General features: G+C 53.9%; 1 protein-coding gene across 17 annotated transcripts in view; it reads left to right on the top strand.

Moving 5' to 3' along the window:
* The window catches only part of LOC121447572 (kinesin-like protein KIF1A), a 90,159-nt gene that overhangs the window by 28,718 nt on the left and 46,050 nt on the right, over positions 1 to 15,391 (top strand). For 9 of the 17 annotated variants that reach the window (XM_041650892.1, XM_041650894.1, XM_041650895.1 and 6 more), the window contains exons 3-16: positions 1,224 to 1,300; positions 2,158 to 2,337; positions 2,937 to 3,002; positions 3,923 to 4,101; positions 5,198 to 5,309; positions 6,429 to 6,506; positions 7,223 to 7,288; positions 8,013 to 8,030; positions 9,985 to 10,060; positions 11,352 to 11,430; positions 12,201 to 12,343; positions 12,798 to 12,824; positions 13,983 to 14,116; positions 15,280 to 15,359. In XM_041650892.1, the coding sequence (XP_041506826.1) occupies positions 1,224 to 1,300; positions 2,158 to 2,337; positions 2,937 to 3,002; positions 3,923 to 4,101; positions 5,198 to 5,309; positions 6,429 to 6,506; positions 7,223 to 7,288; positions 8,013 to 8,030; positions 9,985 to 10,060; positions 11,352 to 11,430; positions 12,201 to 12,343; positions 12,798 to 12,824; positions 13,983 to 14,116; positions 15,280 to 15,359 (1,315 nt within the window). The remainder of the gene's footprint in view (positions 1 to 1,223; positions 1,301 to 2,157; positions 2,338 to 2,936; positions 3,003 to 3,922; positions 4,102 to 5,197; positions 5,310 to 6,428; positions 6,507 to 7,222; positions 7,289 to 8,012; positions 8,031 to 9,984; positions 10,061 to 11,351; positions 11,431 to 12,200; positions 12,344 to 12,797; positions 12,825 to 13,982; positions 14,117 to 15,279; positions 15,360 to 15,391) is intronic. The other 8 variants (XM_041650896.1, XM_041650898.1, XM_041650900.1 and 5 more) reach the window with 1 other exon arrangement.

A 15,391-nucleotide genomic window follows, 5' to 3' on the forward strand; every position in this document is an offset into this window, starting at 1 on the left:
CAGAGTCCTGGGGGTAGAGAGCTTTGCTTTCCAGAACTGATGATGACTATGATGGACGCATGTCCTTTATGGATGTGAGAACTCAGGGCAGTGTGTGCATCCGGCCTGGGGTCCTCAAGTCTCTATCATACACAGGTATTTTGTCTTTTTTTAAATATTTATTTATTATTTATTATGTATACAATAGTCTATCTGTGTGTATGCCGAAGGCCAGAAGAGGGCACCAGACCTCATTACAAATGGTTGTGAGCCACCATGTGGTTGCTGGGAGTTGAACTCAGGACCTCTGGAAGAGCAGGCAATGCTCTTAACCACTGAGCCATCTCTCCAGCCCTAGGTATTTTGTCTTTGACAACCTGGAGAGCACAGCCTTAGGATGTGGGAACCAAGTCCCCTCTCCATTGCTACTGGTGCTATTGGTCAGGTCTGTTGGAGATGCATGTCATAGGCTATGGTGTGGCATTGTGGGCCTCCCGGATTAATGGGGGTCTCTCCCGGGAAACTTCAGGCCCTCGCTGTTGGTGACACATCAGTGCTCACTCAGACTGTGTCCCCTGGCTGTGGGACTAAGATGCTGCCTCAGTCATCTGGGTCTCTGGGGTTGGGATAGGGCCTCTGTGAGGAGCAGAGAGGAGGCAGACACTGTGATACCTCAGGAGAAACAAGTCAGGGGATAGGCCCATGAGCCTGGGTGGTAACAACAGGCTAGAAGACATTTACTGACAAGAGAGGAGGGGATTGTGTTATGCCTGGCAGTGAATACCTCCCCTGTAAGAATGGGAGCATGCCACCCACAAACACCCAAATGAGCTGTGCAGGCATGAGAGTGTGCCTGCAGGAGGTAGGACTGGCAATGTGCCAGGGTGCTCTAGACGTCAGCTGCTTTGGAGGCACAAGTGTGCCAGGCAGGGCAGGTAGACCAGTAGGCTGTAGAACCATAGCATAAGGGAGCTGGAGCCTGCAGTATGACTGTCTTCAGGAAGAAGTCACCAGATGACAGGCCTGGCCTGGTGATGCTCTCTGACACCCATGAGTCCACCCCAGACAGAAGGGCAGAGACTCTTGCATGTTTGTAAGTGGGGCTCTTGTCCCATCTAGTTTGGGGGTTGGTCTGGCTTGCCTGGAATTCTCTGAGGATTAGGCTTCTACTTTAGGATGCCATCTGCATGGTTGGGATTCCAATGCATAGAATTAACCAACCTCATTATCTGTGTCCTTTGCAGCGATTGTCAACCCCAAACAGCCCAAGGAGACACCCAAGAGCTTCAGCTTCGATTATTCCTACTGGTCACATACCTCGGTGAGCTGCATCTGGGGAGAGGCAGGATGGTGTTGTGAATACTGGCCCAGCCCTGACTGGAGTGTGACCCTCGGGAGTCCCGAGACCTCCCTAAGCTGCATGTTCTCTTATAAAATGGAATGAAGGCGCTACCCTATTCACCTGGAGGGTCACCCTGAGTTGGTCACCAACCTCTAAGGACAAGATCCTCTTGTTCACAGTCCCAGCATCACAGTTGTGACCATTCCCTTATGTCTTCTCCCCTTTCCCAAACATTCCAAATTCAGAAATCCCAAAGCTGAGCCCTGCCCGGGAGCTCCAGACTCCTCAAAGCCCGAGGAGACTTGAGGACTCTAGACTCCGCCCTCCCCAGCCCCCGCATCCTGTCCACATCAAGCCCTGTTCACAGTCCACCTCTTTCTGGATCTTTTAGAAGCATGCAGTCTGTGCCCTCAAGCTCCTTGGCCTCTGGATCTCTGGATGTAGCCCTGGAGTTCCTCAGTGCTGCCTCCCCCACATCCAGTCCTCCTCCACAGTTCTGCCCTTTGGCTTGGCCATACTTTCTCTGCCTGAGGAACCCTCTGCCCTCAGGATAATGTCCAGCCTACATGGTCCCTGAGCTCTGGAGCCCTGCCTTCTTTCAGCCCCTAAACCCACCACAGTCACAGGAACTGGCTGGGTTGAGCTCTTATCTCTGGGTCTTTGCACATGCTACACTCAGCTGTGATCTCTTTGCCCTGCTCCCCTCCGCTGCCCAGGCACCCTCTGTCTCCTAGTCAGGAACAGGATGCGTAGCCCTTCACCCTAAGGCTCTGACCCCATCTGGGCTCCAACGACTCAGGGACAATCTCTTACAGCCACGCCTCTTCTCTCTGCAGCCTGAGGACATCAACTATGCCTCTCAGAAGCAGGTGTACAGAGACATTGGGGAAGAGATGCTACAGCATGCCTTCGAGGGCTACAATGTTTGCATCTTTGCCTATGGGCAGACAGGGGCTGGCAAGTCCTACACCATGATGGGCAAGCAAGAGAAGGACCAACAAGGCATCATCCCACAGGCATGGTTGGGGCCTAGAAAGGATAGCAGGAGGAGGCCTAAGAGGAGGAAGGAGTAGAGCCTGGGATGGGCTGCAGGAGGGGGTCAGCCTTTGACAGTACCCAATGGGGGTGTAGCCACAAGATAAGACACCAGCTGGGAAGATGTTCTATGTGGGGGTTGTGAGGACTCGGGATAGATGTCAAGAGGTGACCACATGTTTATAAACGACTCCTCAGAAGCCACTATAAGTCTGACATCTTCCAACACTTCTCTCCTCCCAGAAAGGAGGTCTCAGGATCCAAGCTGGGTCCATACTTGTCCTGCTCAGAGAAGGAGGGATGCTGGGTCAGCTGAGGAACAGTGGCCCCGGCCTCTGTGCAGATGAGGATGGGGTGACAGGTGATTTAGGAAAGGGTCAGATACTAACCAGGGGACACTAGAGTTAGAAGGTGGGGTGCTTGGATTCCTGTCTTTACACTGGAATGTGAATCTTGGAGGAAGCAGAGGGGTCGGGCAAAGGAGCACCCCTGCCTGGGTACAATCTGCCCACAGCACCGTGAGGGCGGGGCTCTGAGCCACCAGCCCTCATCACTAACGTGTTTCTCTCCCTCCTTGCAGCTCTGCGAAGACCTCTTCTCTCGAATCAATGACACGACCAATGACAACATGTCCTACTCAGTGGAGGTAGGACTTCCTGCCTGCTGCCTGTTTCTGAGTGTAGATCTGGGGAGTTCTAGGTGTGGTTGGTGATGCTTTTCTGACCTAAAATGAATATCTATTCCTGTCACTTATCCACACTATGACGGTGTCAGCATGCCCACACGGGACTTGGAGACTCTCAGCGCTAAGGAGGGGTGATGGGAAGTTGGCCCCTGGCAGGTGTTTATTACATAGCTGCTTATTCTGCCCAATGTAGGGGCAGACACCACAGAGCCTGAGCTATACTGTGGCTCCATTCTTGAAGCTGAGGTGCCCCCAGGGTGACCACAGGGGCTTGTGGCATGTCATTAGTTTTAAGATGGCTCTGAGTGGGAGAGGGCAGGGCAGGGTGAAGTAGGCTGACCCAGGCTGAGTACCCATGTGTGCCCTGCCCAGTAGGCAGGCAGCCACTATCCTGCCTTGGAGTCCCTGATGGCATAGCTTGGTCCTGTCGGTCAGTTACATAGAGGGAGGACTGGACAGCAAGAGATGGGATGACATTCACCTCACGTAGAGGCCACAGGCTAGACGCCCTGTGTGCCCTTCTCAGGGATCAACTTTCTTCCTTGCCACAGGGTTCTGATGGTGAAGCTTAGCCTCACTTGGGGTCCTGATGGTGCATCCTAGCTCCGCTTGGGGTCCTGATGGTGCATCCTAGCCTTGCTTGGGGTCCTGATGGTGCATCCTAGCCTCGCTTGGGGTCCTGATGGTGCATCCTAGCCTCACTTGGGGTCCTGATGGTGCATCCTAGCCTTGCTTGGGATCCTGATGGTGCAGCCTAGCCCCACTTGGGGTCCTGATGGTGTGTCCTAGCCTCACTTGGGGTCCTGATGCTGCAGCCTAGCCTTACTTGGGGTCCTAACGGCCTGGCTTCACTTGGGGGTCTTGATGCTATTGCTCTGCAGGTCAGCTACATGGAGATTTACTGTGAGCGGGTCCGTGACCTCCTGAACCCCAAGAATAAAGGCAACCTGCGTGTGAGGGAGCACCCTTTGCTGGGGCCCTATGTGGAAGACCTTTCCAAACTGGCTGTCACCTCCTACAATGATATCCAGGACCTCATGGACTCAGGGAACAAGGCTAGGTAAGTGGGATGACTTGTCTTCTTTAGCCACACTCCCACCTCTGACCTGGTCTTTGGGGGGACTATTGATTTTACCTCCCGATGGGTCTGTGTGGTGACTCCTAGGGCAGCATGGGCTTCGTGTACCAGGTCACTGAGGACCTGTTTCAGCCTGAGAGAGGCCCTGGCTCCCACGTGATGAGGGCTGTTCATGGGCTGAGCAAATGGGCTGTGTGACTCTGCCACCTCCGGTAACTAGGCTCTGATAGCAATACCAACAGCTCCAGTCTTGCCCAAGGGCAGCCGTTTTATCAAGCCTAAGCCTAGAAACTGTGAGGTTCATCATGGTGGCCATAAGCAATCCACCCCCTTTAGCCTGGGACACTGGGTGTCATGATTGTTCTTCTGCATACATTGATTGCCTCAGGTTGCTCAGGTGATTGCCGTCAGTTCCTGAGGTAGTGTGTATGTGTGTGTGTGTCCTGAACTACCCCGACAGACCCTCAGGGTTGTACATAAAGTCCCTCAGTGCATGTAAGGGACAGTGTGACCCTCGCATGCCAGGTTCTGAGCCATTGCAGTGAATTCCATCTTGGAAGATTCTGTGAGGTGCTTGGCAGGTTGGGGCAGTGTTGGAACCAACCCCCACCGGTCCCAGGCAGCTTTGGGATTTTACCTGACAGCCACATAGTTGGCCTATGTTAACTTCTGTGGGGTATGGCTACTGAGGACATGATACCCTCCTAGGACCCCCAGAGAACCTGCAGTGGCGTGAGATAGATGAGTGGTGGGTATTGGTCCCTTCCAAGAGGCTTCCCCACATTAAACCTGTGAGGACTTCTGTCCAGTTGGGTGATATTGAGCCTCAGTAACAGGACACACCAGAGACTCTGCAGCCACCCGCCCCCCCCCCATATATGAGACACCATTTGAGGGCTAAGCACCTCCATGGTGAACCAGCAGGCAGAAACTGGGCTTGAGTCTTGGCAGGCGGTGTGGTCACAGCCAGACTGCAGAATTTGAGTCCCGTTGACCTAGGTGAGCAAATTGCTACCTAAGTCTCACGTCTGACCCCTGGGTAAGGAACAGATAACCTCACTCAGCTTCCTGCTCCCAGGACTGTGGCGGCCACAAACATGAACGAGACCAGCAGCCGTTCTCACGCTGTCTTCAACATCATCTTCACCCAGAAGCGCCATGATGCCGAGACAAACATTACCACGGAGAAAGTGAGCAAGCGTGGTCTGGGCGGGCAGGTTCCGCCTCGGGTGGTAGCTGCCACAGGGCTAGGGTGGAGGGTTACAGTGGTATTTGCGGGCCTTTGATACTGGCTGGTAGGGCAGGGTCTCCCACTCCTCCCGGAGCGGTGGGGTCCCAACCGGGAACAGGACGTGTGGTGAGCAGTGTCTTCTTAGGTAGAGTGCCTATGCTGAGGGAGCACAGTGCCTGTGCTGAGGAGCACAGTCCTGGCAGTTCCTGCTCCGGATGCCCCTCCTCCAAGCCACACATTGGCCTTCTCAGTGGGTCTGGACCATTGTCTGAGTATTGTTTCCTGCGGTCTTTGTCTTAGTTATCCAACCTGTGGGCTTCTGGAAGGGTAGCAGAATCATTCCGGGCCTCTTGCCATCCCTTTGCCGGAAGGTCCTCCTGTGCAAATGTTCTCTCAGACGCCTCAGGAAAGAGCTCTGTAGAGGAGCTAAGTCTCCTCTAAGGTCTCTGTGGGGTCCCTGATAGTGCTGGGGTCACCTAGGCCTGGTGCCATGCTCCCAGCTGCGTCCCATGACATAGGAAGAGGCTCAGGAAGGCAGAGGAAGGCTGAGGTCACTGGAGAAGGCAAGGTTTTACTGCCAGGGTTTCTCTGAGAGGGTCCCTCTTACATCACTATCGAATCAGGAGAGGCTGTGCCTTCCTGGGGTCATGTGATTGACTGCTTCCCTGCAGGGAGCCTGGCCAGTGTCCTATGAGGCAGCTAAGCGACAGCCATGGCCTTTTGTGGACCTGGGTTCAAAATCTGTCACAGATGATTAGAGACATCTGTGGAAATGGGTGACATGCCCTGCGTCTGCCTCCTGTGTCGCTGTACAGTATGCCCAGCCCAAGGAGGCAGGACTGGGGGAGGTGTGTGCAGCCTCTGAAGGGGTGGTGTGGTATCTCGCTGGGATAGAACGTCAAAAAAAAGCTGTGACTGGGGGTGCAGAAGGAAACTGGGGGGACCTCAGGGAAGGAGTGTGGCCATAGCTTCTCAAGCAGCTCATGAGACTATCCCCAGAGGGACAAGATGCCCCTGCAACAGTCTCAAATCAGGGACTTGCAGCAGGAGATTGCATTTGGTGCATCTGCCATTTCAGGTGAGCAAAATCAGCCTGGTGGACCTGGCTGGCAGTGAACGCGCTGATTCCACGGGAGCCAAGGGCACACGACTCAAGGTAGGGCCAGGGTATCATGACCAGAGAGAGCAGTAAATCTGCTCAGAGGTCCAGTGTCCAAGCATTTGCTGCTCCAGGGTGGGCTGGAAAGGGAGTCTGTTTGGGGATGGACAAGGTTGGGCCACCACCAAAGGCAAGCCTGAACAGAGATGGTGGGGTACATGGGCCTGAGCCTTTGGTCTTCAGTAGACAGAATATCAGTCTTGGCACTCCGGCTCCAGTGAACAAGAACAGACACCAGTCTGAGAGTAAGCTCCTAGTGTCTACCACTGGACTTCATCTCCAGGACTTTCTGCTTCCCGCCCCAGGGAGATAGGCTGTGGGGCAGCCGTGGACTGAGCTGCCTAGCCTGTGTCCTGAGGGCGTACCCACTCTGAAAACAATCTTGTGTGTCAGGAAGGAGCATTTTTAGTTTCCTGAGCATCTGCATTTGGCGCATGCCCGTGATCTGCTGACTGGGAAGGGCCCCTGTAGGTTGTTCTGTGTGGGTTCAGACGTGTGAGAGGTTATCTAAGGTCCTGATGGGGGTTGAGCAAGAACCCTGGAATTCTGACCAGCTAGCTGCCTGCCGCAGCATCCTCTGTCCCTAGTGACCTCAGAGATCAGCTTCAGGGTCTCAGCCCCATACCCCACAGACCAGGCCCCAGAGAAGGACCTTGCTAGATCAAGAGGCTCTGGGTGCCAGCTGACATCCTGACCACCTTCTCCACACACAGGAGGGAGCCAACATCAACAAATCTTTGACCACCCTGGGGAAGGTCATCTCTGCCCTAGCTGAAATGGTGAGTGGGCTCCAGGCTTCTGGAGCTAAATTGGTGGGGTGGGCTACAGAGGAGTGACCCTCACCTGTCCCCGAGGAAAAGCTGGGTGTCTTTCACGCATGTTCCAGGTTCTATCTTTAGAGAGAGAGCTGGGGCTCAATGGAAAACTCAGAGATGGGGAGAGTGCCACAAAGCTGGAAACGAAATAACAATCTAGAATTACTCCCCTGAACCTCAGTTTTCTTACTTGTAAAAAAGGGACGATGGGCCTCGTTCATCGCACCTTTCTGAGGGTTACCACATGTCAACTGTGAGTTTGGGCTGGAGTCCTTATAAACTGGTAACGCAGTGCTTAGCTTCCACCATTGCGGGTCTGGTAAAACCATCCTCTAGAGGGAGCCCACAGTCCTTGGAGGTGAAGAGCTAGGTGTCTCCATAGGACAGTGCATTCTACCCCCGCCCCCCAAAAAAACACCAGGGAAGATTCTAGAGACTGTATCTTATTCTGAAATTATTAAGTGTATACAAAGATTGCTGTGTGACAACAGCCTGAGAAGTCACACTCTTACGATCAGTTCAGGGTAGCCAGCTGTGCCTGGGCAGTGAATGACAGATACCTGGCATGAACTTGGGCTCCCGTCTGCCATTTGCCCCTCTGGAACCAGCCTGTCCTTTCTGTCCGCTGTACCCTTGGACCCTAGCCTTGCTCCAGGTTCTCAGACTCTTTTTGTTCTTTGTTTTTCAGGACTCTGGACCCAACAAGGTAAGCTGAGTGCTTCAACTTCAAGGGAGAAGGGTCAGAAGTCCTTGGCCCCGGCTCCCTACTGTGCAAGTTCCATCAGAAAACTCAACACCTCATTCATTCACTTAATGAGGAAGCACAGTGTGCTTCTGAGCTGGGGATCGGTGCTAGCAGCCGGGTCTTAGGATGAACAACCCAAATGGCTCCACAGTTGGAGAGAGGCACAATAAATAGGAACATGAAAATGTAATTGCAAATTGGAATGCATTCTACACAGTGTGGCGAAGGGGGGGCACTGCTGTGAGGACCATCTTGAGGAATGCAGTGTTTAACTGGGAGAGACCGAGTGAGGGCCAGTGACGCCGCAGAGGACCTTGTGGGGACAGTGTAGGAGCTGTGTGAGGGACTTTGATGAAAAACTTCTTGGAATGGAGTGAGCTTTGAAGCTGCTGGTTGAGGAACAGAACCTGGAGAGGAAGCAGCTGTCGATGAGGAGGAAGGCCACGGGCCTGAGGATGGGTGTGAGGTCTTGGGTCCACCATCAGAATCTGGCTGTGATTTAGTAGAAAGGAGTGGGTGGATTTTTAGCAGTACTGAGTCAGATTAATCAGGGCTGTCCACGCTCAGGCGAGAGTGTAGATTACGAGTGAGGTGGCCTGGCATGGTAGTCGGGAGAGTAGAAAGTCAGTGTGGTAGTGGTTCAGGCTTGAGATAGCAGAGAGGGGAGAGAGAGACAGAGAGAGACAGAGAGAGACAGAGAGAGACAGAGAGAGAGAGAGAGAGAGAGAGGCAGAGAAGACTGGACAGCTGGACCGGCTCCCAGGGGATGGAATGGGAACAGTAGAATAATGGGCTACTTTCGGGCTCCTTGGCTGAAGTGACAAATGCCAGTTGTGGGAACAAAAAAAAAATACAATATATGGCAGAGAATTCAACCTCAGGAACTAGATTAGAAAACCAAACCAGAAATAGTTTTTCTTGTACTGAGTTTCCAGAGGCAACACAGGAGGTGCCTCGTGTGGACAAGCTTTGGGAGGGCATGGGGGGTGGCACTGTTGCAGGCTGCTCATAGAGAAGTTGGGGCAATGGTTCTGAAGCCCACTTTGATGGTGTGGTGTAAGGACATCCAAAATGTATTCGGTTGTGAGGTAGTGGAGCTTGTCCTAGGAATCGTCCTAGGAATGACGATGAACTGTGCAGATCCGGGGAAACGGAACAGCCCTTGAGATGGTGCCTGTGTGCCTCCCTTAGAGTTGACCTGCTAGGTTTCCAGGGACTGATATTACCCTTCTCCTTGCTGCGTGAATCCTGAGTGGGGAGAGATGACGGCTCAGGGGACCGGCTGTGTCTGTGGGCCACAACAGATGCTCAGTTACCGATTTGCAAACAAATGCACCATGAACTAGTAGACATTGGGCAGTAACTATGTATCTGTAATTTACAACATTGTTAGGTCCCTCACAGAGTGTCCATGAGAAGCCAGGGTCAAGAATATGGAGGGTGCCCATGCACAGGGGAGGCCCGGGAGCGTAAATTATTTAAAGGAGGGGCTCAGAGTTGGCTTCTAGGGATAGGAGAGTGTTCTGTCAGGAACAGACTGTGTGGATATTGGAAGTGCCTCATTGTGGGGAAGTCTTTCCCCCCTGCTGGAAGGGGCTGCTGTCCTGGTGGAGTAGGGGGGAGACACAGTGGCCAGTGATGTCATCATTCCTGGCCTCGAGTCCAGTGAGTGGACCAGAGCGAGGGAGGAGCTAGAAGGATGTGCTAGCTTGGCCTTGATCTCAGCCCAGATTGGAGTTGCCTGGAAGTGGCACCCCAGGATTCAGGTGAAGTTTAGGGAGGCACTGAGAACATGGTCCTTGCTTCCTTCCCCACTTCCGCTCCCCTCCCCTCCCCTCCCCTCCCCTCCCCTTCCCTTCTCTTCCCTTCTCTTCCCTTCCAGTAGACACAGACTTGACCTTGAATGTCCCCACAGAACAAGAAAAAAAAGAAGACAGACTTCATCCCTTATCGAGACTCCGTATTGACCTGGCTTCTCCGGGAAAACCTGGGTGAGCATGCGCCAAATCCCTGGTCACCTGGCTCTGGCTTCCACTCTGTGCTATGCCCATCTCTGTGTGAGGAAAAACCATTTCATTGTTCAGCCACAATGCAGCCTCTTGCCTTTTCTGGGAAAGTCTGAAGTAAGCTTGGAAGGGCCAGTTGATTCATAGTACAGCCCTTAAGGTCTGGGGCAAAGGTGGGTGAACCAAAGCAAGTTTGAGGGGCCATAATGGCCCTTGGGACCCAAAGACCACATGCCTTGGTGTCTACCTTCTGGGTAAACTTATTTATGACACCTGAACAAGTTCCCACCCTTCTCTGAATTTTTAGTTTAGTTTTGTCTGTAACAGGGACCTAGCCCTTGGTTCTGCGAGCACTGCTGACCTGCTACAATTTGAGGGACTGATATTCGAGGGCCCTTAATTCTAAGTGGGGAGAGACGATAGATGAAGGCTGATGGATGTACAGCATAAAACCCATCCTTTCCAAACTCACCTCAGGGTCCTCTCTGGATGCCTTTGTAATGGAGAAGCTGCCACCTCAGAGTGATAAGCTAGATCTTAGGTGGGACTCCCTGGCTCCCTTGGCTACATGACTCTGCACCCCACAACTGGCTAGGCTGATGTTCAGCTCAGGCCAGCATCGTGTCATGGCAGCCCCAAGTAGATGACAGCATGTAGGGCCACATGGGCCCTAGTGAGAGGACAGGGGTGTTGCCACAATTACCTGTCCCTTCAGCTGGGATGAGATCTAAGCCAGAAGCAGGCCTTTCTCACAGGGCCGCAGTTTTAGCCCTAGAGGAGAGCCTCAGGGAGAATCCTCTCATAGAGAGACCCTTGGGGTCTGTGCCCAACCCTTTCTCTCCTCACAGTCTCTGTAGGAGATGCACTGGAGAGCCACACCTCAGAAATGTGGCCCCAAGGACACGGTTCTCTGAGGTAAAGCAGGCAAGAGCAAGGGCATATTGAGGAGAGTACTTCCAATGGAAATGGTAGAAATGAGTCAAAAAAAAATTGGCCACAAATATAGAAATCAATCTCAAAACAAATAAACAGCAACAAAACAAAAATAATAAAACAAAAACGAACTCTCCACAACTTATCTCTGCTACAAGGAAAAGGGGCCCATGACTGGAGACTGAAAAATGGCTATGAGAGCCAAGGGGCAGCCAAGGAACCCCTGACCTGCCACTGTCCCCGTCACACAGGACTGTGTTTCAGTGTCTTCTCTGGGCTTCATCATCTCCACCGATAGCTTCAGTAAGAGGACCTTGTGTACAAATCGATTGTCTTCCCATAGGAGGTAACTCAAGGACAGCCATGGTGGCAGCCCTGAGCCCTGCAGACATCAACTACGATGAGACCCTCAGCACCCTGAGGTATGTTCTGCCGGGGACCCTGGGGCCAGCACATGACTTTCCATGTTCCTTTGGGGCACATTCTCTAGGAACTCGGAGGCCAGCAGTAAGGTTCCAGAGCTCTAAGGTGTTCATGGCCTGTTCTGCCCCTGTTATATATACTTTAGGAAACATTTCAGGGGGGCACAGAGCCCTGTGGCTCCAGGCTGGAAAAGCCATACTTCTGTCTGTGGGAGTGGAGGACTTTAAATTAGCAAATAAGGTCCCATGAGCTCTCCCCAAATCTCCCACTGTGAGGTGGGCATTTTGGGATGGGAAGCCTGGGTGCAGGAGACAGCTTGATTGCCTGGGTTGGGAATGTCTGGCCTATATAAAGTGTACACTTCCTGTGGAAAATGGAGCCTGTGTCATGGAAAATTCCCGGGTGCTTCTGGGATGGCAAATAGCACGCTGAGCATCAGGTACCCCTGTTCTAAAGTGGTCCTCTCTATCTTGGAATGTCAGACTCAGGTCTAAAGGTGTCAGTATAGAGTAGGACAGCGTGCTGTGCCTTCGGTGCCCCACACCACAACCTCCTAAGTAGATAAGAAAGGCTGGACTATCTCACCAGTAGGACGCTCTTGGCCACTGGTCCCAACGGCTATCCTTTAGAGTGGTGGGCTGATTTCTCGTTCTGCCAGCCTAGGTCAAGGATTTTTCTCCCCAGCTGAACTCACCAGGCAGAGCTCTGAGCACCCCTGGGTCTGCTCTGTGGACCCATCCCCCAACTCCTTTATCCCTTTGCTGCCCAGATACGCAGACCGGGCCAAGCAAATCCGCTGCAATGCCATTATCAACGAAGACCCTAACAACAAGCTGATTCGAGAACTGAAGGATGAAGTGACCAGGCTACGGGACCTGCTGTACGCCCAAGGTCTTGGCGATATCACCGACAGTGAGTGTCCGTGGCAGTCTGCCCTGGGTGGGGTAGGGGCCTCAGATGCCTCATGCCCTCTCTCCTGGGGCTGCCTCCTACCCTTGTGCTGTTCACGGTAGCTACAGTTGTCGCGAAGTGTTGAAGCTGCCCAAAGCCTCATCCCTCCTCCAGCTCCTGGGCAGAATGCCTTGGGGTGGGAGGCCGGGGCGGGCAAGGACAGAGCCAGGTTTTCTGGCCTTGACCTGTATGGATTGCATGGTTTGGGTTTGGAGCTGGCCCAAGCAGGCCAGGGAATGTTTCTTGGAAGCCCCCAGGTCAGCTGCGGCGGCTGGGACTTTGAGGGGTCCTATGTCCCTACATTGAAGACCTACTTTCCCTGATGCTATTCACTCTGTGAGATGGGTACATGGACCCTTGGGGACAAACTGCTCTGTTTCTCTGTCTCTTCCTCCCCTGCCTGCCCTCCCCATAGCCAACACTGTGCCCGGAGGACCCAAATGTGTGTATTCCCCACTGCTGCTCTGCACCCCTGCTTTTATCCCGGCCATGGGGGCCACAGGGCAGCACGGGTGGGGAGGGAGGTCTCACCACCCTCTTCTGCCTCCCCCATGAATGTTCCTGGTTCATCCCTGTCTGCGTGGGAAACTGAGGCAATAAATAGGCAGAGTGCAGTCAAGAGTGGCTGGGCTAGACTTCTGAGCACCCATGGGCCTAGAAAGGCCGGATGTTAGAGCCTGAGGACTTGGGGGGCCACAAGGCCATGCTATCCTGGCTTTTGGCCCAGATCTACCTCTTTCTGCTCCTGCTCCACCTAGCCCCACATCCGTGTCCCTGAAAGTTTCTTGAGGCTGAATATAGCAATGGTTGCTGCCGAGTCCTTCCCCACAGTATCTCTTCCATCCTGGGGTTCACTTCCCCAGTGCCCCGTGCTGTCCTGTGTTGGCTGCTGCTTTGCTGTGTGTCTGCTTCTACTGGAAAGGGCCTGGCACGTCTCCTCCAGGTGCCATAGCCCAGCCTCCCATCTGTAAGGGTGGTGGAATTCTGGGGTGGTGGAAGAGTAGGGGCTCCCTCGTGAGTGTCGTCCTTGCACCTTCTCCAGGTAGTCTTTGGGCCCATTCTGGGTTCAGTGGGATGATGAATACAGCTCAGCTCACAGTAGAGCCCACGCACAGAAGATGACAATGAACCTTGGGGAGTAGGGGGGACAGGTGACCGAGTGATCTGAGGTGAGCTCCTGGCCTCAGGTGCAGGATGCTGTGAGGTGGCTAACAGGCATGGGCCTCCGAACACAGGTGCAGAGTCTGCAAAAAGGCCCCAAAGGGAGGGTGGAGTGGTATATGTACAGAACGGGGATGGGTGCTGTTAAGGGAAGAGAGGGCCCGTGGGTCAGGCCAGGCAAGTGGCAGGACCGAGGGTAGCAGGAGACCTTGCATGTGCTTGTCCTGGGCAACTGGGCCAGGCTGCTGTGCCTTGCCTGTGCTTCCCATTTCTTGCCTTCTCCTGACCCGCCTCTTGCTTTCTCCAACTGCTTCTTTCTCTTCTCCCCCTCTCTCTCTCTTGCCTTCCCTTCACGTCTTAGACATGTCTGACCTTGAGAACAGTAACCATAACGGGGGCGGGACCGAGCTAAGCCAAGCCCCTAACAATCTCTTCACAGTGACCAATGCCCTGGTGGGCATGAGCCCCTCATCTTCGCTCTCAGCTCTGTCCAGCCGTGCGGCCTCTGTGTCCAGTCTCCACGAGCGCATCTTGTTTGCTCCAGGCAGTGAGGAGGCTATTGAGAGGCTGAAGGTGAGGGCCACCTGATCCAGGGTACCCCTGGGTGGGTGATGGGCATCAGCCTGTAGGACAAGGTAGGCTTAGGGAGGTGAGAGCGGACTCTTGCCTGTGACCTATGGGACACCCCTTAGGTATGGCCTCACCTCTCAGGAGCAGCGTGATATAATAATGGAAGTCTCTGGCATGTGGCCAGCCCACCCAGAGCAGCCAGAACAGCTAGTGCCTTCAGGCACCAGGCTGAACCAGGTTCAGATAATGAACAGAGCCGCTGGGCAGTGAGTACCTTGAAGGTTCTTGGACCTCTCTGGATGGCCCCGACCCTGACTGCTAGGGGAGGGAAGCCCAAGTGTGGAATGTCAGGCCAGGGTTCACGCCTGAGCAGGCGCTGGCACAGGGAACAGTGGACTGTGTGGTGACCGAGGTGGGGGGTGTCCTGTCCCAGCAGCACCTCTATAGTGCCTCCGTGGGTCCTGGCAGCTCCGTCTGGCATCTGTCCTGCCGAGCTGCTTTCATCAAGAAGGGAGGTGGATGTTCGGGCTCTTAGCCACTTCCAGGCTGTTGGTTTTTCCTCTCAGATGAGGTCCCTGCTCCCCAACACTGTGCTTGGCTAGCTCCAGCCTCAAACTCCCTCTGAATGTAGGGTGGTCTGCACAGAGAGCCCAGCCCCTGTGGGCTGAGGGACCAGGGAGACAAGGGACAGAGGCTAGTGTGAGGAGTAGTATAGGGTGACCAAGAAGCAAGGAGCCTAAAGCTCCCCTGATGTGGGATAGATGACCTGTTTGGGACTTGGGGGCCCAAATGAAGTTATAGTTGGGGGAGTGGCTAGGATGTAAGTGGGAAGGGAACAAGGGCCAGTGCCACTGATGAGAAGTGAGGCCATGTCCTTAGAAGGGGCTATTACATTTGGGAGCTGCTCCCAGTGTTTCCCAGGGGCACTGGCTTCCTCTCTGCTCCTGATTTAATTTGCTGTCCTTGTTCTATGGGGTGTGTTCACAGGAAAGTCTGTTGTACTTCACCTTGATCCCCCAGAATCTCACAGGCTGGGAAGCGCCTGGGTGTCTGAGCCCCAGGGATCTGCAGCCTCTTTCCTGACTCCCCTACATCCTTGAATGCCTCCCACCACATACATGCAGACACTCCCTGGGATCTCACCATGCTCTGTCTCACTCCCCCAGGAGACAGAGAAGATCATTGCTGAGCTCAACGAGACCTGGGAGGAGAAGCTGCGGCGGACAGAAGCCATCCGAATGGAGAGGTAAGCAGGGGGAGGCTGAGAACAGGCCTGGG

The sequence above is a fragment of the Microtus oregoni genome, unplaced genomic scaffold, assembly GCF_018167655.1.
Source record: "Microtus oregoni isolate MIOR12 unplaced genomic scaffold, Mior012 000004F_ref0000308, whole genome shotgun sequence".
Taxonomy (NCBI): domain Eukaryota; kingdom Metazoa; phylum Chordata; class Mammalia; order Rodentia; family Cricetidae; genus Microtus; species Microtus oregoni.